The sequence below is a fragment of the Macrotis lagotis genome, chromosome 4 (genome assembly GCF_037893015.1).
Source record: "Macrotis lagotis isolate mMagLag1 chromosome 4, bilby.v1.9.chrom.fasta, whole genome shotgun sequence".
NCBI classification, from domain to species: domain Eukaryota; kingdom Metazoa; phylum Chordata; class Mammalia; order Peramelemorphia; family Peramelidae; genus Macrotis; species Macrotis lagotis.
In genome coordinates this window covers 104,378,480-104,405,867 of record NC_133661.1, presented here as the reverse complement: position 1 = coordinate 104,405,867, position 27,388 = coordinate 104,378,480, and the positions used below count along the sequence as shown (strand labels likewise).

At 37.8% G+C, this 27,388-nt stretch overlaps 1 protein-coding gene across 3 annotated transcripts in view; it reads left to right on the top strand.

Annotated features, from left to right (window-relative positions):
* The window catches only part of RBM20 (RNA binding motif protein 20), a 256,727-nt gene that overhangs the window by 156,660 nt on the left and 72,679 nt on the right, over positions 1 to 27,388 (top strand). The window contains exon 1 of one of the 3 annotated variants that reach the window (XM_074233727.1): positions 21,609 to 23,162. The exons of the other annotated variants lie outside the window; for them this stretch is intronic. Coding sequence (XP_074089828.1) covers positions 23,096 to 23,162 — 67 coding nt within the window. The 5' untranslated portion in view covers positions 21,609 to 23,095. Of the gene's footprint in view, positions 1 to 21,608; positions 23,163 to 27,388 lie in introns of those variants that run through there. 3 annotated transcript variants of the gene reach the window in all.

Here is a 27,388-nt window from a genome sequence, read left to right as displayed (position 1 = left end):
TAAAAGGGTCTAGCTGCCCCCTTGGCAACTTGGGTTAATCTTATTCCACAGGATATGATAAAAAATAAACAGAGAAAAGATTCTTGATTAGTCACTAAATGGAACTAAATGACCCTTTGGAATCCCTTCTCTTTCAGATTCTGTGATTCTGAGGCTGCTAGGTAATATTGGGAGAGGACTGAATGCTAGGCTTGGAATAAGGAAAATATGAGATAAAAAAGATATGAATTCAAACCTATCACAGTCTTTTACTAGTTGTATGATGACCCTGGACAAGTCATTTAAGCTTTCTCAGCCTCAGTTTCCTCATCTGTAAAATAGTGATAGTAAAATTATCTCTCTCAGTTGTGTTGAGGATCAAATAAGATTAACATGCATTAAGTTCTTTTAATTGATCAAACAACATTTATTAAGTATATACTATAAGTGAGATAGTTTGAAAATGTTAAAACTCGTGGAATCAGTGTCAGCTGCATTTATTAAGGACCTACCATGCAACCAGTACTGTGGTAAGGGTTGGGGAAACAAAGACAGAGCATATTAAAAAGTCTCTGCTCTCAAGGAGTCCACAGTCTTCTGGGGGGGGGACAATATACAAACAATCACATTCAACCAATATATAGACAGGATCAGCTGGTAGCATTCTAAAGGGAAAATGTAAGATTAAGGAGGATTGGAAAGACTTTTTGCAGAAGGTGGTACTTGAACTGAGGTTTGAAAGATGCCAAGAAAAAAAGGAGGTGGAACTGAGACAGAAAGCATTCCAGGAATGAAGGTGGTCAGTGATAGAGTGTTGTCTCCAAGAAACAGCCAGGAAATCTGTATCACTGGATTAAAGAGGATGTGGAGCATTGAAAAGACAAGAAGGGGCCAAAAAGAGTTTGGAAAATCGAGGACTTTTTTTTTTAATCTTAGATGTAGTAGGGAACTACTGTAGTCTATAGAATGGGGCAGAGGGGGAACTGATCAGACCTGCAGTTTAAGAAGATCAATTTGACAGCTGATTGGAGGCTATATTGAAGTAGACAGGTTAATCAGTAAGTAGCTGTTGCAATAATCCAGGCAAGAGATGCTGAGATCCTGAACTAGGGTGCCTGTATCTTAGGAGAGAAAGGGTGTATACATAAGATTTAGCAATACAATCTATAACAGATTGTTTGTTGCCATGAGGAGAGTGAGGGAGGAGCAGAGGGAGGGTAGTAGGAAAATGTGGAACTCAAAAGCTTACAAAAGGATAACTGTTAAAGACTATCTTTGTATGTGATTGGAAATAAAATGAAAAAAAGACTGAAATGAAGGTGAGAATCTTGAGTGATTGGGAAGTATTCTCAACAGTAAAAGGGGAACTAGGGTTTGAGAGGTAAGATACTGAGTTTAGTTTTGGACATGTTGAATTCAAGATATGCATGAGATGTCCAATATATCAAAAAGGCAATTGGGGATACAGTACAGGAATTCAGGAGAGAGGCTAAAACTATACAAATAGATCTGAGATCAGTTAGCTACAATTAATATTATTCTCTGGGGGAACATTGATTTTCACAGCTTTATTTCAGTATTTATTCTAAATTTTAATTGGTCCATTTCCTTCCAGTCTTCTCAAACAGTAACTGCCATATACCCAGATGAGTTTTTAGCTTATCGATGAGTCAGTGAATATATACTAAGTACATGGTACAGCATGTCCCAGGTACTATACAAAGACAAAAATGAATCAGCTGGGGCGGCTAGGTGGCACAGTGGATAGAGCACCGGCCCTGGAATCAGGAGGACCTCAGTTCAAATGTGGCCTCAGACACATAAAAATTACCTAGCTGTGTGACCTTGGGCAAGTCACTTAACTCCATTGCCTTGCAAAAACAAACAAAAAAATGAATCATTCTCTTCCCTCAAGAGGCTTACATTCAATCAAGAGAAACAGGACATACCCATAAAAGAAAATTTGAAATACATGCAAGCCAAATGACCACCCCCAGGGGTGGCTAAGTGGCGCAGTGGATAGAGCACAGCCGGCCCTGGAGTCAGGAGTACCTGAGTTCAAATCTGACCTCAGATACTTAATAATTACCTAGCTGTGTGGCCTTGGGCAAGTCATTTAACCCCATTAGCCTTGCAAAAACCTAGAAACAAAAAAAAAACTCACCCCAGAGGCCAGATAAACTCGAATAATAATTCTGATTTATAGCTTCACTTGAAGTCAATGAAGCCACTCTCTAACAATCCTTTGAAGGAGAAAGCACTACAGAATTCATTCTTTTCTCTAGAATCTCCCTTCCCTTTGCCTAGGCTAGCCTAGAACCTCTAGAACCTGGAGCTTGGAGATAGAGAAATTGTAAGACTAGAAGAGACAAGTTTACACATTTACACTTTGTGTATCATTCTGTCTTGTTAATTTCTTTTTTTTTTGGCAAGGCAATGGGGTTAAGTGACTTGCCCAAGGCCACACAGCTAGGTAATTATTAAGTGTCTGAGACCGGATTTGAACCCAGGTACTCCTGACTACAGGGCTGGTGCTCTATCCACTGTGCCACCTAGCCTCCCCTTGTCTTGTTGATTTCTTAACCTCAGTTCTCATGGAGTCTTCTCAGGCTTTTTTTCTAGGTACTTCAGACCAACTGCTCAGAGAGTTTACATCTCTAGCCTTTGAGATCTTATTCAGGGGCTTTTCCCCTTTTTTATTTTCTTCCTCGCAGTGAGAAGAGTGCTACTCTGGATTCAGAGGACGCTCTGCCTACCACATATGTGATCTTAGGCAATTCACTTAACTCTTAAGACCTTCATCTATAAGATAGGAGATTAGACTAGAGGAATTCTAAGGTCTCTAAGGTCCACAGGGCCAAGCACTTGGCCTTTCTACCTTCCATTCTAAAGGAGGCTGCCATGTCTGTCTAACACCTGTCTGATTCTCATTAGAAGCTTAGAATGTGACATCTAGAAGGCATCTTAGAGATTATCTAGTCCATCCCTGTCATTTTAAAGAGAAATCTGAAGACCTAAAGGAATCCAAGGTACCTGACTTCCAGGTACTGCATTTTCAACTCTACTGTGCTCTCTCTCCTTTTTAAGAATCAGGGAGTTGGTCTTTTAAATTCCCATTCTCCTGGCTTTTCTTGTCTCTGTATATCTGTGGTCTCCTTTCAACAGGAAAACCGGCCTGGCTTGGTGGATGTTGGGGAGGAGAACTAGCTGACACCAATTTTTCTCTTGTAGCTTTCCTTTTTGAGCCCTTGGGTCTTAAGTAAATAACTCTAGGCAAAGAAGTGAAGCCCACCAGAAAGGGCAGAAACCTGGTGAAATGATTGTTCCCTTTCCCCTTTTCCTCAACTTTGGTGTCTGAGCTGCAGGCTGTTGGAGCATGAGCTGTGTGGTAGATGGGGAGGTGGATTTTGGGAATCATCAAAGAAGAGCGTGGGCAGTAACATAACAGCTTTATACCTGCTTGCCCCACAAAGGGGTGTCTGGCTCCTCCCTCCCCCATGGCATTCCTAGTGGTTTTGTCTGCAGGGCCTCAGGGGACTAGGCTGGCTCTTTTCCCAGAGAATTTAATCCTCTCCTTCTGGAGCCAAAAGTTATCTGGCCTCAAGCCCACTGAATTTTGTCAACACCCCCCAGCTTCTCCCTTCCCCCTGATGTTTGCAATGTTAGGAATTAACAGTGTTCCCCTAAATGCACGGCAACCTGTTCTAGGAGCAGCTAATCCTTTCCAAAGGACCTGTTGTGGGGGGAGGTGTGAATGACAACCATCTCTCTCTCTCTCTTTCTCTCTCTCTCTCTCTCTCTCTCTCTCTCTCTCTCCTCCTTCCTTCTCTATTTCTCCTCTGTGTCTCTCCTCTGTCTCTCATTTCTATGTGAATAAATGTGTCTATATACATACACACTCATTCACACACATGGACGCTCCCCCTACACACACACACACACACACACACACACACACACACACACACACACACAGTGAATTGCAGCTAATTTTAGAAGGAAGCCAAAGGCCTTTTAAAGATGGTAGAATTTGAAGGAAGCCAGGAGATAGAGAAAAGGAGGAGAGCATGTCAGACAATGAAAAGTTATTGAGATTGGGGGATGGAAGATGGAGTGGCTTGTTTGAGGATCAGCAAGAAGCCACTGTTATTGGATCACAGGATATATGGACTGGAGTGAGGAGTAAGAAAACTGGAAATCTAGGAAGGGGACTACGTAATGAAAATTGAAAAACTAAATAAGATTTTATACTTGACGCTGGAAATGTCTGCCCAATTCATGCCACGTGGGATTATATGATTAGCTCAGTAAGTTGAGCCTAGCTGAGTCTATGTTTAAAGAGTTAGTACTTCAGAGGTTTGGGATTTCGTTGGTATGGGTACTCCCTCTGTTGACACAAATCACAACCTTTTTTCTTGTTATACTTGAAAAATCTGTCACTTGCAGCCATCTTGAACTGACCTCTCCAAATTTAACTATGTTGATCCTCATATTCCATCTTGCTAAGACTTTATTTAAGGATAAATATGTTTGTATATAACTATACCTACCGTGTATATATATAGTGAAAGAATTATATTTCTGCAAGGATATTTTGTTTAGTCTGAGTCTTTGTGATCCCATGGACCATAGAACACCAATATTGTCCATGAGGTCTTCTAGGCAAAGATACTGGAGTGGTTTACCATTTCGTTTTTCAGTTAACTTAAGGCAAACAGAGGTTAAATGACTTGCCTAGGGTCAAACAGCTAGTCTGAGTCTGGATGCAAAATCAAGTTTTCCTGATTCTATGCTCTGCACTCTATCTACTGAATTACCTGCCTATCTATATTTACATATAAAATGCCATATTGTGATTAATAATCATCTTAGTGAAGCATTTTTCAGAGTAGTTTTTAGAGAAAGTACACACACACACACACACACACACACACACACATACACACACACCTCCTTTTGATGGCTCACTGTAGCATGAAAGTAACCCTATTTCAGCTGCTATGCTTGAAGGCTTTGCAAGAAGACCACAAACTGTGCTAGGATTTACCAAGTTGGAAAGGCTTCAAATTCAGATTCAAAGATGAATTATCTATCTGTCATTTGAGGACCTACCCAGTTAAGTTAGGAGAGATCATCACCAGACGGTTAAACATTTTCTAGATATATATATTTTTTTTAGCCAGAGCAACTTACGAAGATTTTCTACTGGAGTCCAGAATGATTTGTGATCCTTTTATGGGTGAAGGAACTATCCATGCCAACAAAATCACAAAATTCTTGAAGGGTTGAAAAGTGAATGCATACACATTCACAGTTCAAACATGTTTTTACTATTAAGCCAAGTATTTCCCATTCAGTCAATTTTTTTTGGAAATGTTTTCACTTCAGAGAAACAAATATTTACTGAATTCCTATAATGTACAAGACAAAGTGCCATAGAAGATTCAGGGTAGACTGAGACAGAACCTTTTCCTTAAGTGGCTAATGACATTAAACCAGGTACAACTGCCAAATGACTTAGAAAACCCATCCTATTGTAGGAGTTAAGAGGAGGTGGAGATTTGTCCCTGAGGGGTTTGAGGGTAGTCAGAGCAATACAAAGTGCAATGCAAACATAGATGAGAGATTATTATTATTATTCAATCTCTGTTAAAATTTTTACTAGCCAACTTCCTGAATTCATGGAAGAGACTGCATCTCATTTTCTTCCAAATCCAAGACTTTACCAATTCTTTTTGGATGTTTGTTTTTGTTTGTGTTTTTTTAAGGTTTTTGCAAGGCAGTGGGGTTAAGTGGCTTGCCCAAGGCCACACAACTAGGTAATTATTAAGTGTCTGAGGCTGGATTTGAACTCAGGTCCTCCTGACTTCAGGGCTAGGGCTCTATCCACTGCACCACCTAGCCATCCCATATTGCCATTACTTTTTGATGAGGTAGAGCAGGGCATCGGTTAGAACATAGTATCACAAGGTCTTCCCCAGCCATTGGCAGAAACTCTTAGCTACCAGGACTGGGGTAAGCATTACTTGCTGATGATGCAGATTCACTAAGTTGATTCATCTCCATCATTCCTCTGGGTGGCCTGAAAAGGAGCCAAAAACTAGAGTCAGGTATGATGGAGCTGAAGATGAGGGAAGGAAGAATGAAATTGCTTTTTTATCACACCTGTTGTTTTAGACTAAATTGGAACCCTGAGCAGAGAGGGTTTGGAAACAAAGCTCTCAAGGATTCTTGTTCATTCTCTGCTTCCTGCTGTGGACCTGGGTTAAGAGGTTGTTTTTTTCCTTCAGATCTATTTTTTGCAAAGTCTGGAGCAGGGTGTGGTAGACAGCCATTTTTTTTTGCTAATGACTTGCAAAATGCTTGGAAGACAGAAAAAAAAGTTCCATTGATGTTGTGTTTCTAATTATGGTTATCACTGCATCATAATTAGGAAGAGCTTCTAGTTGGTTAATTGAACTCGAACCTTGGCCTCTTTTTATTTTTAAGACTCTTTGAATTCTGTATGGTGACTGTGCAAAGCTAAGATATCTTTTGGTTGATAAGAAAAGTCAGCTTGTTAGGAAAGATGCTCATTCCATTTAGCCACTGCTTCAAATACCTCTTGGGATTTTCTACTTCTTATTATGGAGGCTGTTCAGACAATGAGCTCTCTTATCTGTCGTACACAGTGTAGTCATGCTCTCAGGAGCACATGGTTTTTCTTTAAGCCTCTGTGGCTGCCTCATAAAATGCAGCAGCTGTAGCTATTGATGACTCAACTCAGGAGACAGCATGGTACAGAGCTGCATCTGGAGGCCAAGAGACCTGGATTCAGATTCTGATAAGTCACTTAACTTCACAGTTTCCTTAATTGTAAAATGAAGACATTTTATTTTCTCTGGGATCTTTCAGCTTTAAATCTATGGTGCTAGGACTTTGTTAACTAATCCTTCAAGAGAAAGGTTGCTCTCTGAGACATAAAAGTCTCAAGTCAAGCACATGCTATCCTGAGTCCAGGGTTTGTGCTCTATTCACTTGTGATTTGAAACAAAAATGTTTCTGCCAAAGGAACCTTTTTTTAATCACCAAGCCAATGGGGAAAGTTTTCAACCACAAAAATATATCACAGTGGTATGAAAAATTGGGGGGAGGTTCATAAAACTCTTGTGATATCATAGAAATTAAGGCAAATGCAACTTAGGACCCCTTTGATTTTGTGAACTGGTGTAGAAAAGGTTGCCCCTATACTTAGGTGGGTCATGTGGTAAAGAGTGAAGGATAGGTAAATGAAGGTCAGCCTGTGTGTTCCACTGATATCCATGAGCATTCCCTCTGAATGAAATGCCAGGAGGCCAGTCAAGTTTACAAGGCCTTATTAAATATGTCATGTCAAAAGAACCAAAGAAGGGTCTCTTGTATATTAAATGGGACCTCTGAGAAGCATGCATGGTAGGACAAGAATCAGATCACATGGGATAAGTAAGGGTTGAATAAGTTTCAAACTGCATTGTATTCTGACTTATTTGAAAAAGATTACATTGTCAGTCTATCAAATTAATAGTTACATTCCATAAAATGCTAATCTCTTTCCTAAAAATCTTTGGTGAACTTAGTTTTTGAACAACATAACATAACATTTTCCTTTCCTCCTGTGTGAATCATTAACTCTGCCCCCGTCACCAGTTGGTCATTCACAAACCTTCCCAGACAGGGGAGCTGTTTCATGATTTCTTGCTGCTATTCTTTTAGCTAATGTCTCACCCACCCCCTTGGAGAATCAGCACTCAAGTTGAAGCTTGAGTTTTTGGAGCCTGTTTTTTTTTTCCCCAATATGTGCTGTTACACCATTCAGATTGCACAGTTGCATCAATATTTGGAGAATATTGCAAAAGTTTTATTAATTACATATCTTCCTGCACTTCTACAAGCTCTAGTGTTTCAACCACACTCAAGCTTATGAAGTATCCAGTGCATGCACATGTGCATGCATGCGCACATGCATGTTTGTGTGAGTGTGTGTGTGTGTGTGTGTGTGTATGTCTGGGAGTGTGAGAAAAAGTGATAGAGTGAAAGAACTGCGAGCACAAGAGGAGAGAGAGAGAGAGAGAGAGAGAGAGAGAGAGAGAGAGAGAGAGAGATTTTTTCAGGGGGATATTGCAATTGAATAGATAAAGCACTGCTTCAAGATGGGATTGATCACATGTGTTGTAAGTCATTAGTCATGTAAGAGGATCATATAACGAGTCTAAAGTCACTCAAAGAAATAGATTCGTGGGAGAATGCTAAATCATAACTTTAAAGTGAAAAGAGATTTTTAGTAATCGATTAGTCCAACCCCATTCAGCAGATAAATGAGGAAAATGAAACCCAAGAAGCTGATATAATTAGCCAAAGTAAGTCCAATGGGAAAGCCTGTCTGCTCATTGCCACTTTTGTTTCCATTACAGAAGTAGCTTTGCTCAATCCCCTTTGAGTCTGGGAAATAAAAAAATGAAAAAGAAAAAATGCCAATTCAATTTCTCAATTAGTCTGGGAACATCAAGCAATCAATTAGTAGCATTGAAGATACAAAAAAAGACAAAAGATAGTAAGGCCTCAAGGAACTTACTGTGTAATAGGGGGAACGACATGCAAATATCTGCAAAGCAAACTCCTAACAGAATAGGAATAATTAAGAGAGAGAAAGCACTGTAATTAAGAGGGGTTGGAACAGGTTTCTTGGAGAAGGTAGGATTTTAGCTGGGACTTAAAAGGCCAAGGTGGAATGGAGGAAAGAGAGTATTAGGGAATAGTCAGAGAAAATGACCCAAGCTGAGATATAAAGTGAAGAGTGATTTGTTTGTGGACTGCCAGGAGGCCAGTGTCACTGGACTGAAGAGTTTATCTTGAGGAGTAAGGTGTAAGAAAACTGGAAAGCTAAGGAAAGACTATTCTGTGAAGGACTTTAAAGGCCAAATAGGGTAGTTTGTATTTGTTCCTGGGGGCAATAGGAAACACCAGAGTTTATTAAGTAGGAGTGTGACATGACCAGACCTGCATTTTAGGAAAGTCATTTTTCGGCTAAATGGAAGATAGAGTGGGGAGAGACTTGAGGCAGACAGACAGCTTCATCAAGTTATTGTAACAGGGGTGGCTAGGTGGTGCAGTGGATAAAGCATCCGCCCTGGAGTCAGGAGTACCTGGGTTCAAATCCGGTCTCAGACACTTAATAATTACCTAGCTGTGTGGCCCTGGGCAAGCCACTTAACCCCATTTGCCTTGAAAAAACCTAAAAAAAACCCCCAAGTTATTGTAACAATCAAGGTGTGAGGTGATGAGGGCCTGAGAGAATGGGTCATATTTGAGGGGTGTTTCAAAGATGAAATTGCCAGTCCTTTGCAATAGCTTATATATGGGATAGAAATATCCAGGAGGACTTCTAGTTTGCAAACCTGAAGGACTAGGAGGATGGTAGGAAGTGGAGAGAGTTTAGATATGAGTTCTGTTAGGGATATATTGAATTTTAGGTGTTTATTTCCCAAAGTTTGGAAACTTGTCCTGAACTGATGTCAAGATCTCCAAGGTTCTTTCTCTTTAGAGGAGGAATCTGCTGTGTGAGGAACAGATGAAATTATTGGCCCTAATGGTGGCCACAATCATTAATCCTTTTCAAATTCTGTGATATTTAACATTCTAACATGTGTCTATAACAGTGAGATTGGATTCCTAGCTGTGGTTCTGGATTGGGTTACTAAAGAAGTTGAATCAGTGCCAGATTTGGTAGTCCAATCACTGGGCAAGGGCAGATGGAACTTGGCCCAGCTACTGTATCATGTTTTGACCAGTTGGTGTCAGAGATTGAGTTTTAAAAGATTTTCATCTTTAGCCTTTAAATCCCTGAGCTAGTAAGACCAGTAGTAGCACTTGGTCCTTATGTCCCATAGCAGACCCTTAAATTAGCATCACCATGAGGAAATGCTTTCTTGGGAGCATCAGGTGGTTCTACTGGTACTATCCAAGTTAGGTTGCCTAAGTGAAATACTGAAATTTATAACCATTAAATGTGGGAACCTGCCTTATTCCCTATAGATATTGTGCAGTGTGTGTATGAATTCACCAAAGATTTAATTTATGATTTGTGTGGCACAGACTCTTCTTTGAAACCATTTCAGGATAAAAATAGAAAGTACACGTATTAAAACCTAGTGAGGATGGCATGTATCTAGTCATGTTCACAAACTCATTGCCTGTGGATAAGCTCAAAGTAGAATTTATGAGATAAATTATTGCTGACCAGGACTGAAATGAGGACATTATCATTATCATTAAAATACAGTCAATATTGATAAAAATTTTTATAACTACAAGGTATTTTCACTTATTTATGGTAGGGGGAAGGGGAATAACACTTTGTTAACTAGAGCTGTACCTAAATATGGGTTGCTTTTCTTATCTCATTTGAGGCTCCTGACAACCCCTCCAAGATTTTAGAGTTAAAGTACTATCTTTGTTTTTCAGATGAATTGAAGAGGTTGCTAACTCCCAAAGAGATTATATGATTGACTCAAGGTCACATAATTGGTTAGTTACAGAGTTATAAGACTCAAACCCAAGTCATTCTGATTCCAGGTCTAATTTTCTTTTCTTTGGAGACAAATCAGAATTAGGTGACTTGTCCAGAGTCACACAGCTAGTAGGCGCCTGAGCTGAATTTGACTCAGATCCTCCTGACACCAGAACCAATTCTATAGCTACTGTTGCTAGCTTCCCCACCAAGTCTAATTTTCTTTTCCCTGTTCCTCTCTGCACTATATGGCATAACTTTCATCAAGACTGTAGTGCCTGTGAATCTATGAAGCATCTTATTCTGGGATTCCTAGTCTAGCTTAACTCTGATGTAAAGTCTAGCTTAACTACAGATGTAAAGACTTTAAGATGGATGAGGAAGGAGAAGATTGCTTTGACTTTAAGAATCAGAAGATAACAGGGTGTGAACTAAATTCCAGAAATTGTCCCCTCTCCTCTCTCCTTTCTTCTGGTGTATCCACAAGTAGTTCATCTTTACTCCCCAGCTTCCCAGACAATGAGAACTTCCTTCCCAGTTCAGCCCTGATTAAGACAGAACCAAAGGTCATCCTCCCTGTTACATAACATGTACTTAGAGAAGGCTTTATTATTGCTTCATATTTGATTATGACATCATGTTCATTGCAAGTGCCATTTCCCCATACCTGCTCCCTTTGGTTGCATTGTTAGACATGTTAAATCCTTCAGGAATAGAGGCCACAATCTGGACAATGTTTATTCTCACCATGTTACGCAAGGACCTTTGATAGATGATTTGTCTGGTTTGCCGCTTCAGCTTTCATATTTTTATAACTGATCTAAGGTTTAACCACAATGGTTGTTTTTGATGACTGTAGTTTTTTTCTCTTTCAGCTTTTAATTTCTATAAATTATAAAATGAACTTGCACATAATTTTGAAGATAATCATGCAAAAAACAACATAAATGTTCAAATGATGCATCAATTATTAAAGCTTCCTAAGTAGGTTTATCATATTGCTTCTCTGTAAAATGAGGAAACTTTTTCTGTACTGGTTTTGACTTGTGAGGGTCAAAAGATAAAATATCTTTACCACTTTAAAAACTATGAGACTAAAATATGTAAACAACTATTACTAATGGCTGTTTTTAAATATAAATTTATTTTTCCAACCACATGCAAAGATAGTTTTCAACATTCAATTTTTTGGTAAGAATTTGAATTCCACATTTTTTCCCCTCTTTTCCTTCTTCTCTGTCCTTGATAGTGAGTAATCAGATATAAGTTATGCACGTATAACCATGTTAAACATATTTCCATATTAGTCATATTGTGAATAAGAATCAGAACAAAAGGGAAAAGACATGAGAGGGGGAAAAACACAAAGTATAAAACAAATTTTTTAAATGGAAAATAATATGTTTGGTCTGCATTAAGACACCACAATTCTTTCTCTGACTGTGGATGGTATTTTCCATCACATGTCCTTTAGAATTGTCTTTCATCATTGTACTGCTCAGGAGAGCTAAATCCATCATAACTCATCATCAAACAATGTTGCTATTAAATGTTTACAATGTCCTCCTGGTTCTGCTCACTTCCCTCAACATCAGTTCATATAAGTCCTTTCAGCCTTTTCTGAAATCTGCCTGTTCATGATTTTTTGCAGAGCAATAGTTTTCCAGCACATTTATATATCACAATTTGTTCAGCCAAAACCCAACTGATGGACATCCCCTCAGTTCCTAATCCTTTGTTGCTCCAAAAAGAGCTGCTTTAAATATTTTTGTACATATGAATCTTTTCTCTTTTTTTGGTGATCTCTTTGGGATACAGACCCTAGTAGTGGTATTGCTAGATCAAAGGGTAATAATGCATGCATATTTTTAAAAGAAAGCAATACAACAAAACAGCTAGGTGGCACAGTGGATAGAGTGCCAGGCCTGGACTCAGGGACTCATTCTTGATTTCAAATCTGGCCTTAAGATAATTACTAGCTGTGTGACCCTGGTCAGGGAACTTCACTTTGTTTGCCTCAGTTTCCTCATCTGTAAAATGAATTGAAGAAAGAAATGACAAACAATTCTAGTATCTTTTCCAAGAAAACCCCAAAAGGGGTCACCAAGAGTCAGACATAACTGAACAACAGCAGCAGTAATAGAATTGGAAAAGGTATCTTGATATTTTACAAAGGATGTTGGAAAGGAAAAACAAGTGCTAGATTTATAGCTAGAGTTCTGGATTCATGTGACTTGATTTGAACAGGTAGAAGTTATGGGCTACCCTTGCAGGTAGAACAAAGAAAAGGAAGATTCACCAAATACACAGCAGGGTTAAGATGCTAAAGATCTGATGTTGAATCCTAGCTCTATCGTTTTCTAGATATATGACTTAAGGCAAATCATTTAACATCTCTGTATCTTGAAATTCAAGTCTATAAAATGGCGACAACAACAATACTTTTAACTACCCTGCCTATTTCATAGGATACTGGGAAGAACAAACGGAAATGGGACTTGAATAAGATCTAGGTTTTAACTCCAGTTGTGCCATTATGTTGTTGTATGACTCTGGAACTTCAACATACTTTACCTTAGATTATCTCTAAGGTTTCTTCCAGCTCTCACATTTAATTCTAGACGGCATTAAAAAATACATTTGTTATTGTGATGACTAGAAATAATAACTCATTTGTTTAAAATGACTCATTGCCACTGTTACTTCTCTTGGCTCTGGTAAAGGAAGGAAGGGGAAGGGAACAAGCATTTATTAGGTGCCTACTATATGCCAAACACTGTACTTACTAAGCATTTTGCAAATATTATTTCTAGCAGGCAGCTTTGGACTTCTATGCTCTCTGTGCATCCAGACCACTCCCAACTCTGCCACAGATAGTCACATAATGCTCAGAAGTATTGTCAGTGTAGAGGAAATCTTTAGGGTTTGGTGTTTCTAGAGACTGAGATAGAAATAATGGGATAAATATCCTTGGAGTCCAAAAACTCTCTGAGAACCTAGCCAGGGTCTTTATCTATACACTAACTTTTCAAAGGGAAAGTCACTGAAACATGTTTACTTCCTGCTTCTATTTTCTATGCCCCTGGAGAACACTTAGGAGAAATAATAAGCATTACATACAAATGGAAATATAAACCCTGTTGGACAAAAACCTGACTTCCTTTCTTAAGCAAGGCTATTTCCCACATCTTTTGACTCATATCATATTTTTTTTATTTCTAATGTATTTATTTATTTACTTTTGAATTTTACAATTTTTCCCCTAATCTTGCTTCTTTTCCCCTGCCCCAACAGAAGGCAGTCTGTTAGTCTTTATATTGTTTTCATGCTATACATTGACCTAAGTTAAATGTGTTGAGAGAGAAATCATATCCTTAAGAAAAAAATAAAATATAAGAGCAAAAATTATATAATAAGATAATGGGGGTTTTTAGAATTAAAGGTAATAGTCTTTGGTCTTTGTTCAAACTCCACAATTCTTTCTCTGGATACAGAAGATATTCTCCATTGCAGATAGTCCAAAATTGTCCCTGATTGTTGCACTGATGGAATGAGCAAGTCCATTAAGATTGATCATCAACCCCATGTTGCTATTATGGTATATAATGTTCTTCTAGTTCTTCTCATCTTGCTCAGCATCAGTTCATGCAGATCCTTCCAGGCTTCTCTGAATTCCCATCCCTCCTGGTTTCTAACAGAACAATAGTGTTCCATAATGTACATATACCACACTCTGTTCAGTCATTCCTCAACTGATGGACATTCAGTCAATTTCCAATTTTTTTCCACCACAAACAGAGTTGCTTATGAATATTTTCTTACAAGTGATCTCTTTTTCATGATCTCTTCAGGGTATAGACCCAGTAGTGGTATTGCTGGATCAAAGGGTATGCACATTTTTATTGTCCTCTGGGAGTAATTCCAAATTGCTCTCCAGAAAGGTTGGGTGAGTTCACAGCTCCACCAACAATGTATTAGTGTCCCAGATTTCCCACATTCCTTCCAACATTGATCATTGCCCTTTATGGTCATACTGGCCAGTCAGAGAGATGTGAGGTAGTACCTCAGAGCTGCTTTAATTTTCATTTCTCTGATAAAGTAATGATTTAGAGCAATTTTTCATATAACTATGGATCACTCCAATTTCCTCATCTGTAAATTGCCTCTGCATATCCTTTGACCATTTATCAAATGGGGAATAAATTTGACTCAGTTCTCTCTATATTTTAGAAATTTTGTCAGAAATACTAGTTGTAAAAAAAATTATTTCCCAATTTACTACATTTCTTTTGATATTGGCTACAGTGGTTTTGTCTGTGTAAAAGCTTTTTAATTTAATATAATCAGAATTATCTAGTTTGTTTTTAATGATGTTCTACATCTCTTCCTTGGTCATAAACTGCTTCTCTTTCCATTTATCTGACAAGTAAAGTATTTCTTGATCTCCTAGTTTGCTTATAATTTTATCTTTTATGTCCAAGTCCTGTATCCATTTTGATTTTATCTTGGTATAGGGTATGAGGCGACTTCCAATTTTGCTAAGTTTTTATCAGAGAGGGTTTTTATCCCAAAAGCTGGACTCTTTGGGTTTATCAAACACCAGATTACTATAATCATTTACTGATATCTCTTTTGCACCTTTGACTCATAATATTTGGCCAATTTCCCCTCCTAATATGACTCTCCATACATGGTGTGAGATGTTACCTTTTGGAGAATTGGAATGGCTAGGGCAGGCAACCTGTGGAGACCCTAACTGGGCTACTTTTCTGTCCTTGTTGTAGCCTCTAGTTTATATCCTCATGGAACAGGAGCCCTGGAAAACCTCTGTCATTTCAAACAGAATTGGAAGTGTGTAACTGCACACAGAGGGACGATAGAATCTGAATCTCCTGCATCACAGAACAATCATGGATCCAAACTAAGTATCCCTTCAGCACAGAAGCTATGTCTGCTTTACCAGCTCTAGAGTATACTCCAGTTTCTTCTGACACTGCCTCCAATCTCCCTGCTCAATCTATCCTGCACTTAGACATCAAAATGATCTTGCTAAGGTGTAGATTTGAATATCACCATCTATGCAGTAAGGTCCAGTGGCTCCCTATTAACTCCTGGATCAAATATAAAATCCTCTGGATTTTGAAGATCTTAATAGTATGGTAACTTCTTACCTTTCCAGTCTTAAAATTTACTCCCTCCCCTCCAGGTGACATCCCAGTGACATTGGTTCCTTTGCAATTCCTCACAAAAGACACTTTATCTTCTGACTCTATGCATTTCTTGCTGATTGGTTGCCATGTCCAGAATTGTTTCCCTCCTCTTTTACAGCTCTTGATTTCCTTATAGTCTCAGATAAAATCCCACCTTTTGAAAAATATGCCTTCCTCAGTCTCTTATCCTCTGTGATTACTTGCAATTTATCATATTTGGGTACATATACATATATGATATTTCATTTATCATCTATATCTATCTATATGTACATATAGAGAGAGACATATTGTTTGTATATTATCGTTTGCATGTTATCTCTCCTATTAGGCTGTAATGTTTGTTCTTTGTTCTCAAAGAAGACCATAACATAAGGGAGGTGATGTCATAACATACAAGTGAGTTTGATTTAAACTAGGGGGGTGCTGTGCAAGATCAACAGCCTCGCTTTCTGCTTCAGAGCCATCTAGGTCTGTTTGTAGCCTTTCTTTGAGTGCTTAGCAGAATATCTGACCCTCTATCCATTGCATCACCAAATGCTCTGAAGAGGCATATATGTGAACTGAAAAAGAACTTGTTGGATTGACTTAAATCTAGGACAGAGATTCTAATCTTGGGGTCTGTTAATGTTTTTTAATTGACAACTTTATTTCAACAAAATTGGTTTCTTTTGTGATCCCATGTAATTTTTAAAATTTATATATATTATTTTAAGGAGTGATTGATAGGTATCTGCTAAAGCAGTTAGTCCTTGACATAGGAAAGGTTAAGAACTCTTTTGGGGGGGAGAAGCAGTAGAAATTTGTTATAGACATGGGTTTGGCAGCATTACCAAAGGTATGACAAGCTAATATGGTACGGAAAAAGGTGTAATTTCAAGAAAGGTATAAAATGACTCACTTTGAATTAGTATGGTTTCTCTAGATAGAAAACCCTCAAATTATATATATATATATATATATATATATATATATGTATATATATATATATATATATATATATATATATATGAATGTTTGCAAAAGTTAATAAGGGTTCTATGAATCTGGTCTAGATGCTAAGCTCACACATGTTCTGTTCAGTAACATGATTCCCTATGTTTGTATGCAAATTTGTTTCCCAGTTTTGCTAATTCCATTCCCAGGAGGTCTCAGAAATACACTATTGCATCTTGAAGGAGTTATTTCATTCATGAAACCAGATCTCTTCCGTGACTTCCATTTCCTTTTTGTTCTGAAGACTGATTTGTGAGACCTGCCCAAGAAAAGTAAAAGGAATCTGAGAAAGGCCTTTTCAATTTTGACAAGGATATAGGTGTTCTGATGTGTCTGCAAGTCCCCTTTTAGGATATTAAAAGCACATTCACAAGGATCAAGAGGAGGGAAAGCTGAGAGTGCATTTCCCACCTGCTCGTTTGTCTGGGTTTGTCTGTGACCATGGATGCCTTTGTGCCTCTTGGACCAAAATAAGACTAATCTAAGCAGGCACCAGGTTTATCCTAAGTATGTAAAGCCAGTGAGAATGGTGGGGAGACTCCAGTGACATTCCCATCAGAGAATGATAACATGGCAGCAAGTCCTGGCTCTCTGTCCTGAGGATTAAGGAGCTTCAGCTACACAATCACTAATCCTGTTCCAACTTAGATTAGTGATTGAGTAACAGCCTTTTTTGGACTTTCTTTAAAGAAACATTCTTTTTTTTAAAAAAAATAACCTTTAACATTCTTTTGGGACTTAATTCTTTAAAAAATTCATTCATAGATAAAACCCATAAAAAGGAGTAACAGGAACCTAACATATTAAACTGGGAAACCATAAGAGGTCACAGAATAATTTTTTAACTCTATTCATTTCGAGGGAAGGTAAAGGGAAATAGATGGTGGCTAGTAGAACAAGCCATGCCATTTTCCATGATTATATCTGTCTGCTGAAGATGATGTATGATGAATTGTAAAGAGTCTTGGACTTAAGAATCAGAATATCTGAGTTCTCTCTTTCTTATACTTAATACTCAGTCACCATGGGCAAATCACCTTTCCAGGCTTCCATTTTTTCATTTATAAAATGAATGATGTTAGACCTGATGTTCTGTAAGGTTCCTTCCAGCTTCATTAGACTTTGATCTTCTCTCTGTTTCTTCCTCTGTCTGTCTTTCCCCCTTCTCTATCTCCCTCTCTTTTGAACAAGAATATGAAACTTAAAAAACTTTAGATCTTAGGATAGAGAGAAAAAATAGAAATGGAGATGAAAGATAGAAAGGGGGAGGGAAGAGAGAGAGAGAGAAAGAAATATTAGAGCTGACTACAAAAGTGCTTTTTCAAACTTCTTGATTCTTTATTCTCTTTATACATTGAAAACTGTCCCAAAGAACTTTATAAATTTTAACATATTATAAATCAAAACATAAACTTTAAAAAAATTGTTAATTATCAAAATAATAAGATATTTTAACATATTTTATGAAATAATAACATATTTTAATGAAAAATAGATATTTTCCAAAACAAAAACAATTTGAGAAGTGTTATTGTTTTGCATATTTTTTGCAAATCTCTTTAATGTCTAGCTTAAAAGAAGTTGGATTCTCCTCTGTTTTTGTATTCAGTCTATTATGATATGTTGTTGTGTCTGAAGTTTATAGAGAAAATAAAATCCAGCTTCATACAGATATGTACTTGGAAAAAGAAAGAGTATTTAAAGACAAATAATCTTAGTATTATTATAAAATAGTTTTGACCTCACTGACATCCTTGAGAGTTTTTCAGGAACCCGTCACTGATCCATGTGCCACATGTTTAAGAACTGCTGGTCTAGAACATTCAGGACAGATAAGCATGAACTTCTTGTTTTTGGCATGACAGAAAACAGCCAGGGGAAGAGAGGAAAGGAATAAGATCCACCAATTTCAAGTCTAGGAATATATGAAGAGAAAAAAAAATTAAAACTGGGCTCCAGAAAACTGGAAATGCAAGGGACCCTAGAAACCATCTAGTCTAAGACCCTTATTTGTACAGTTGATATTAAAAATAAACACAAGAGAAGGGTCATGATTAGCCCAAGCTGCCACATATTTGGTGAGAGACATAACTAGGACCCATCCTTTTCAACATCATGTCTAAGCATCTGTTTTCCTCAACATAGAGATAGACAAGGGCAGTAGATCCTACTGGGCAAACTCAGTCAGTTGTGGTTTCCAATTTAATGATAGAGCTAAGATTAGAGTTGTCATCCAAGTCTAGTGTTCTTTTCATTCTAGAGTGCAAGGAGTTCTGACTTTTTCTTTTCTAGGATGAAATACAGAAAAGTTGACTAGGGGAGCAGTTTGTTCTCTAGCCTTCTGCCTATGATTCTAGAGTAGAAGGCAATGGGAGGCAGCACAGAATTAGAAGTTAGAGAGCTGAAATCAACTTTAGGGGACATTAGTTTCCAAATCCTCATTTCACAGATGGAGAAACTAAGACCTGGAGAAAGGAAATGAGTTACCCCAAATCATACAAGAGGTAATCATCAGAAGCTAGATTTGAATCCAGCCCCTCTTTCTCCAGAGACAGTACTCTTTCCATTGTAACTCATTCTGCCTCTTTGGTGATGGAAACTGCGGTGATCAGGAGGAAACCTGGGTTCTAGATCTGACACCCAGACTAAGCAAATCTTTGGAGGCCTATTTCCTCAATGAGTGAGTTGAATGATGTGATCCCTATTAGTTCATTTTGGTTCCAACATTTTATTTCTTTTTTTCTTTTTAAAATATTACTTATATTTACATATAAGATAGTTAACATTTTTTGAAAGATTTTGAGTTCCACACTTTTCTCCTTCCCTCCTTACCAAGATAGCAAGTAATCTTATACAGGTTATTCATGTACTGTTACATTCTTTTTCTTTTATGGCAAAGGATATGTAAAAGACTTTAACTAGGCAGAAGATGCTCTTGTGCCTTGGTTTATAAATCAGCAGGATGGCATTGTAAATAAAAGTCATGCAGTACTAGGCTGGTTAATGTTTAACAAGTTTTCTGAATAAAAAAGAGGACACTAGATATGCTTTTATCTTTGTTTAATCTACATTATTTTACATTTTATCCATCATTTCCATAAGTCTACATAATAACAAAACAATAACTCAAGCCCTGATTTGTAGTGTTTGTTGATTTCTGGGCTTACAAATGGTTGCACTGACAATGTTAACAGTCAATTCTTGCTTGACTCCACACTTCACCTGGTTCATCCCCTTCCTCTCACAGAAAACTTTGGACAAACTCAGTTTCTCATAGGTGACTTTTTATTTCTGATTTAAAGTTGTTGTTTCTGTCTGAGTTCCATTTATTAGGTGAAAGCTAAAACAGGACCAAGAACTCCTTAAATGATAAAAAATTTCAAATTGGCAAAGTTATAGCCCTTGGGACCAGTTTTGAAATATACGCTAATAATTGATTTTTCTTCTGACAAAAATTAGGAAATGATGTCCCTCTAATGCCAAAGTTTCATATTGCCGAGGGTAATAATACCTTATACCATCTGTTAGGAATCTTACTGCCATTATCATCTCTCTCTTTGTTTTCTTCAAATATTCAGAGGACAAAAGGGAAAGATGAACAATATTCTTTAAAAAATGCAAAGAACAGAGATTTTCAAGAAATGATTAAGCATTATGTAATGAAAAGAATCCTGGTTTTGAATCCTATCTCTGCCACTTATTTCCTTTGGGACCTTAGGCAGGATGCAACTTTGCTAAGTTCTCTCATATGTAAAATGGGGACAATAATACTTCACAGAATTGTTTCAAGGTTCAAACAGAGTAAGATAAGCATTCATTACAAAATGCTACAAAAATACAAACTATTATAAAAAAAAAGCAAGAGAACATAGAGACAGAAGACAAAGCTATACTGGATACTTTGGAGCATTTAGACTTTTAATTTTTTTAGCTCCCTTGGACAGAAAGATGAATATGGGAGAAGAGAAGAGTTGGCAGGTCCCAAGTATTGAACTATAATTTGGCCTATATGGTATGTAACTTTAATGTAAGTGAAAAATTCAGTCCAAACCTCAGAAGGTGGCTACAGTTGTTATGTCAGCCTAGTGACCACTATAGCCAAATAAAGAAGAGAGAAAGTGAGAGCATGTTCTCAAATAGAGAGATAATTTGCCCTTTCTTTGACATTCATGAGGGAGGTAGATGGCCCAGTAGACAGCTGGAAGTGACATTCTCTTCAGGCAAAGTTGACTGGCTAGCAAACAGGGTTGAGAGAGGGCAAGGGTGGAGTGTCCTCCCTTTTTTGTCTTAGAACAAAATGCATTCCATCTGTTCCTTAATGCAAGTTTGTCCACAGGATAAACAGTTAAAGGAGAGATCTGGATAGCTGTTTTCCAATGACAAGTGTAAAATGGGAGGAATATCTTAAAAACTTCAGTCATCTGTTTATCTAAAAGGTCTTTTATCAGGGGCAGCTAGGTAGTGCACTTGCAAAATCCTAAAATATGAATGAATGAATGAACGAATAACCAAACAAACAAACAAATAAATAAATAAATAGCTAGCACTCACAGGCAGCTGGATTGATTGTTGCTTTCTGTACACTAACAAAGAGATACCTGTGGTGGGGCAGCTAGGTGGCGTAGTGGATAAAGCATTGGTCCTGGAGTCAGGAGTACCTGGGTTCAAATCCAGTCTCAGACACTTAATAATTACCTAGCTGTGTGGCCTTGGGCAAGCCACTTAACCCCGTTTGCCTTGCAAAAATCTAAAAAAGAGAGAGAGAGATACCTGTGGGTGGCAGATTGTGAATTCAGAAAGACTCAGACTTTTTGTTCCCTTCAAAAGAGGTGAACAAGTCAGGGTGGGGGTGGGGGGGGATGGTTAGTGCTGGAAGGGAAGTAAAACAATTAAAAGTGGAAAGTAGTGGGAATAAGTGAATTAGTTCTTAAGGGAAGGAAACTGGGAAAGGCCTTATGGAAGAGGTCCCTGAATTCAATAGCTTATTCACAGTCTTAGGTTGGCTCTGTTTCATAGGCATTACTGTAAATTTAGAGCTGGAAGGAACTTCAGCCTTTAGAAATGTAATTTGGCCACCTCATTTCACAAAGGTCATCCCTATCACCCCCTCCCAATACAAGGGAGAAATGGATGATTTTTTTCACATTTCACCAGTACATGTGGCCCTCCTGATGTTTTCCATTGTTAAGATTCTGTGCATGCATACACATTTTATCTTTTTTTCCTAACTTGTTTCACTCCATTCCATTTATTTTCCCAAGTCACCAGCAGATTAACATGTGACTGCTGTTGTGAAGATCTCCTCACTTCCAGTGTGAAAATCATGTCCCTGCTTTGGGTTAGAGAGTCTAGATGCTGCTTTTATTTATGGGAGTAATCAGATAATTTTTAAAAAGAAAAATCTGGCTGCACGGTAGTTCCCAAGATCATTGCATACCTAGTCATGGAAAAGAAAAAAATTCAGAAGTCTGACTCCCAAAATATGAGTTTCACAGAGGTGATAAGACTATCCAAGATTATCATTCAGATAGAAAGTAGCATAATCAGAATTTCAACCTAAGTCTTCTGACTCAAATCCACTGCTCTTAGTGCTGTACCATAGCTGACATTTTCCTGTCTCCTTTGAAATTAAGATATGCTTGGGAAAAGGGAGTGAAAGATTACATTACCTAAAATACCTTCCTTGAGATGAGTTTTAGTTATAAATTGGGAGCATCTGAAGGACAGCTGGTTAGTGATTCTTTTATTAAAATGGCTACCTTGGAAGAGTTTGGGGTTGTGATGGAGCGAGTGGTGCCATCTTTGGCGCCATCTTAACAGTTCTCAAGATCCCTTTTAAGGCCTTCAGGAGGATAGTACAGTGAGAGACTAGGGTAAAAGGACTAAGGGAAGGAAACCAGGTATGTGGGCCCTAGTACTTTATTTTAAACAACCGACAGATTAGTCTCACTAGCGCAATACCACCTTCTGAAACCTTCTCCAAAGTTCTGTCTATGTAGCTCTGGCCCTGGGGTGTTGATATGTGAAGAGACTCAGAACATATGGCATAAACATCAACTGATATTGTTGGCCATTAATACTGGGCATGTGTCATGCAGCAAGAATGGCTCTTGGAGACCATGTGACTTTTCTTCCAGTCTTGGGTATGTAGTGGAATTGGGTCTCTCTCTCTCTCTCTCTCTCTCTCTCTCTCTCTCTCTCTCTCTCTCTCTCTCTCTCTCTCTCTCTCTCTCTCTTCCTCCTCCTCCTCCTCCTTCTCTTCTCTTCTTCCTTTCCACTCCCAAACTTGTGACTTTGTAAGAGGAAGCTTGTAAATAATCGGCATTCAGAAAGCTGGTAGAATGTCATTGGAATTTCCTAGGGAGTCACATTCGCAACACCCAAAATGACCCTCGGCTCCGGTCCCTACAGGTCAGAGCTCAGTGTCTGGCACCCTGATATTTTTCAGAAAGGTAAGGTTGCATGATGTCATCCCCATCCCCCCCCCCCAATACAAGGGAGAAATGGATCATTTTTTTCACATTTCACCAGTACATGTGGCCCTCCTAATGTTTTCCATTGTTAAGATTCCGTGCATGCATACACATTTTATCTTTTTTTCCTAACTTGTTTCACTCCATTCCATTTATTTTCCCAAGTCACCAGCAGATTAACATGTGACTGCTGTTGTGAAGATCTCCTCACTTCCAGTGTGAAAATCATGTCCCTGCTTGGGGTTAGCGAGTCTAGATGCTGCTTTTATGGGAGCAATCAGATAATTTTTAAAAAGAAAAATCTGGCTGCACGGTAGTTCCCAAGATCATTGCATACCTAGTCATGGAAAAGAAAAAAATGTAGAAGTCTGACTCCCAAAATATGAGATGAAAGATTTTTGCGTTCCTGGAATTTTTGAGCAACAGAAAGTGAAAGTTTGGGGGTTTGATAACATATAAAATGCTCCATTTCTGTAAAGTGGTGAACAGATTCAGTCTGAAGAGGAGGAAGTCTCTGAATTAGTGAAAAAAAAGGACCTTTCAGAGAAGGGAATGTTTGAAACAAATAATTTTACTAACAACTGGCCCTAACGCGCTTCTTTATCACTATTAAAAGACTAAAAGTTAAATTCCAACCTGGATTTCAAAAGTAGAATTTTTAGACTTGCCCTCAAGAAAGCAGTAAATTTTAAACTCCTAAGGTGAGATTTGGGGGTACATACTTCTACATGAATGCAATGAGCTGTTACAGGCTGTGGCATGAGATGACTCACCTCATTTCTTCTTTCCCTTCAATAAATAACTTCAGCATACACAGTAGTAGCATCTATCAGTTGTCCACTTGCAAACATATAAAAAATAAATCCACACTTTTAAAAATTGGTGCACATAGAACATGCATCATGGGAATATTTTTTTAACCAAAAATAATGCCATTTTATAACTTTGTCTATCAGTTGCCGCTTGTGTTTTCTTGGAGTTCTTTTTTTGCGGGTCCTTTCAGAGATGTCAGATAACTGTGAATGTGGAGTAAATATTTTCACACACTCCTTCCCACCCCTTCGCATACTAAACAGCTGCCACATATGATTTTGTGGAATTTGATATTTCTAACAAAATGACTTCCTTATTTTCCATAATAATATACTAATCAATTTTACCATAGAGAGTTCAGTACATGTTGATTCCCGACTCCTTCTAATTAGCAATGGATAGAGTCAGCAGAGGAGAAAGCCAAAAAAAATAGTTAACAGTATAAAAATTGGCTGTCAAGATAAGTTATTATTTTCAGTTCTCTGCCATGCTCGGTCTGGTCTACTTGGATTTTCACCATAGGCTGGGTTTGTGGTTGGGTTTTATACCCCCAAGAAATTAAGTGGAATAGTCTGCGTGCATGTTTAATCTAGATGGCCTGGTTGATCAACTGGTATAGCTTGTCTGATCAGTGCTAAAAGGAGCATATTATCTTGTTGCTGTAGCTCATACAGAACTGCTCGATTTTTTTTTTCTTTCTAAAGATTATGGAGAGAAAGCCAACAGCAGTCTGTTCAGAAGCAGCAGGCTTCTGAACAAGCATATTTTACCTGTTATTATGAGAATTTAAAAAAAAATTTAAACTTCAACTACCTTGATTTCAGAGATTTTGCTCTTTCAAAGAAAATGTTATTGATTTGTTCTCTTTTAATCAAAGGAATTGAAATGAAACATTCTCATTATGGACAGACAGAATCCCGGAATTTCCAGGTCAGCTAGTCTAACCTGACCAAGAACCTCCCTCACCCATTCCCAGAAAGTCATCATCCAGGCTTTGTTTGAAGAAATCCAATGAGGGGGAACCTATGTTTATCTTGTTTCTCTCTCTCTCTTTTTTTAAAGCTTAATGTGAACAGAGACATAATCTTAACTTGTGGGAGGAAAAAAACAGTTGTTTAATTAGCCTGAACTAAATGATCAGAAAGGCTCTACTAAGGTTAGGTGAGATTTGAATACTTAAATTCTGAGTAGCCTAATACTTAGGAGCATGTTGAATTTCTTGAAGGACTGCAGTCATTGGATTAGTCATATATGTTCATAACAGTAATAGCTGAAACTGCTAGAGCACTGGGATAAAAACCCTGTTTATGAAATTAGAGGAGATTGCTAATTTTAAAATTCATGATGATATTCATGTTATATTAAAAATCATTACATTTTACCTATTTGGAACCCATAATATCTCTATATTATTTGTTATACCTATCAAATACAAATAAAAACTTTTTAAAAATTGCATTATTGTCTTTTACAGGCAAAGAATATTATAGAACCACAAAAATATAAATGATCTTAGATTTTATTAGTCCAGCCCTCATTTACAGAAAAGGAAACTGAGGCCTAGAGAGGTGAAGTAGACATACAATTAGTTGATGATAAAATCAAGACTAGAGCTCATATCTCCCAAATTCCAATATAGGTTTTATCTATTATTTGTCAAATTGGTCATTTAGTTTGACAAGACTTTATAGTATATACACCTAAAATTTATTTAAATATATCTTTAAAAGACTTAAAATTCTATTTTTCCACCAATGCAGATCATAATTCTTCCCTACCCTTGTAGATGATTTCATGGGCTTCAGTAGTGAATGAATAAAGCACTTTGGTTAAAATATCCCATGTGAAGGAAAAAAAATGATTAAGTTTTTAACCTTTCAGCTCAACCTACTAGCTATCTGCACATTTTATATTTCACAGCTTCAGTGAATTAGTGGTCATACCACCATAGTATTCTCTAGGTTCATCTTTCTCTACTCATTCATTCTTTCTGTCAACCCAGGTGTGTCAGTTTTAACTTATAAAATGTATTTAAATTTTCTCTTTAATTTAAATTGGTTTGGTTTGAATTTTATAACTGAATGTACTGGAGAGTTTCAAAAGAGTAAAAGCTAGATATCCTATTCCCTCTGATGATTAAATCAATCATCAAGCACTTCTTAAGCACATACTATGTCCCAAATAGTGTGTTGTCAGCTAAGACACTACTGAGAGGTAGTAATATGAAGCAGAAAGAACACTAGCATAGGAATCAGGAGACCTGGGTGTACTGGAAGGGACCAAAGAAGATAGAAAAAATATTTAAATGCCTAAGGTTCTTCATTTAGAAAGACAAAAAGATACAAAAGAGATATAAAGGGGATACAAAGACAAAAATGAACAGACTGCCTTCAAGAAGCTTACCTGCCACTGTTTGCTCTGTTAGCGAGAATTTATTGTTGTTTATTGTTGTTCATTCCTTTCCATCATAACTGGCTCCATGATCCCATTTGGTGTTTTCTTGGAAGATACTGGAGTGTTGGGGTTTTTTTTTAGTTGTTTTTTTTTTTTGCAAGCCAATGGGGTTAAGTGTCTTGCCCAAAGCCACACAGCTAGGTAATTATTAAGTGTCTGAGGTAGGATTTGAACTCAGGTACTCCTGATTCTAAGGCCAGTACTCTATCCATTGCTCCACCTAGCCAGTCGAAACTGGAGTGTTTTGCCATTTCCTTCTCCAGTTCATTTTACAGATGAGGAAACTGAGGTAGACAGGGTTAGTGACTTGTCCAGGGTTACATAGCTAGTAGGTTCCATATATTTGTGCTTTAAAATGTTAGGTGGCACAGTGGATAAGAGCACCGGCCCTGGAGTCAGGAGTACCTGAGTTCAAATCCGGCCTCAGACACTTAATAATTACCTAGCTGTGTGGCCTTGGGCAAGCCACTTAACCCTGTTTGCCTTACAAAAACCTAAAAAATAAAATAAAATGTAGAAAGTGCTTTTAAGTATATAATCTCCACATTTAGAACCCAGTTCAAATAATCCCAGAAATCTTTACTTTATTTTGTTCATGAGGTTAGGATTAGTCTAACTCCATTCTATGCTTCCCAGGGGCAGTTCTATACTGCCATGAATTGAGCACTGTGTCTGGAAGCAGGAAAAACCTGAGTTCAAATCCTATCTCAGATACTTACTGTGTGTGATCCTGGGCAAGTCCCTTAATCTGTCTGCCTGTTTCCAAACTTGTAAAATGGTGACAGAAATAGTATCTACCTCACAGGATGGTTGTGAGGATCAAATAACAGTAAGATTTGTAAAGAATGAGTTCAGCACAGAGCCTTAGACACTAGTTCCCTCTCCTTCCTCTTCCAGTACCTTCTTCCCTGTACTTCTGAGTACTATGCCAGTGTTCT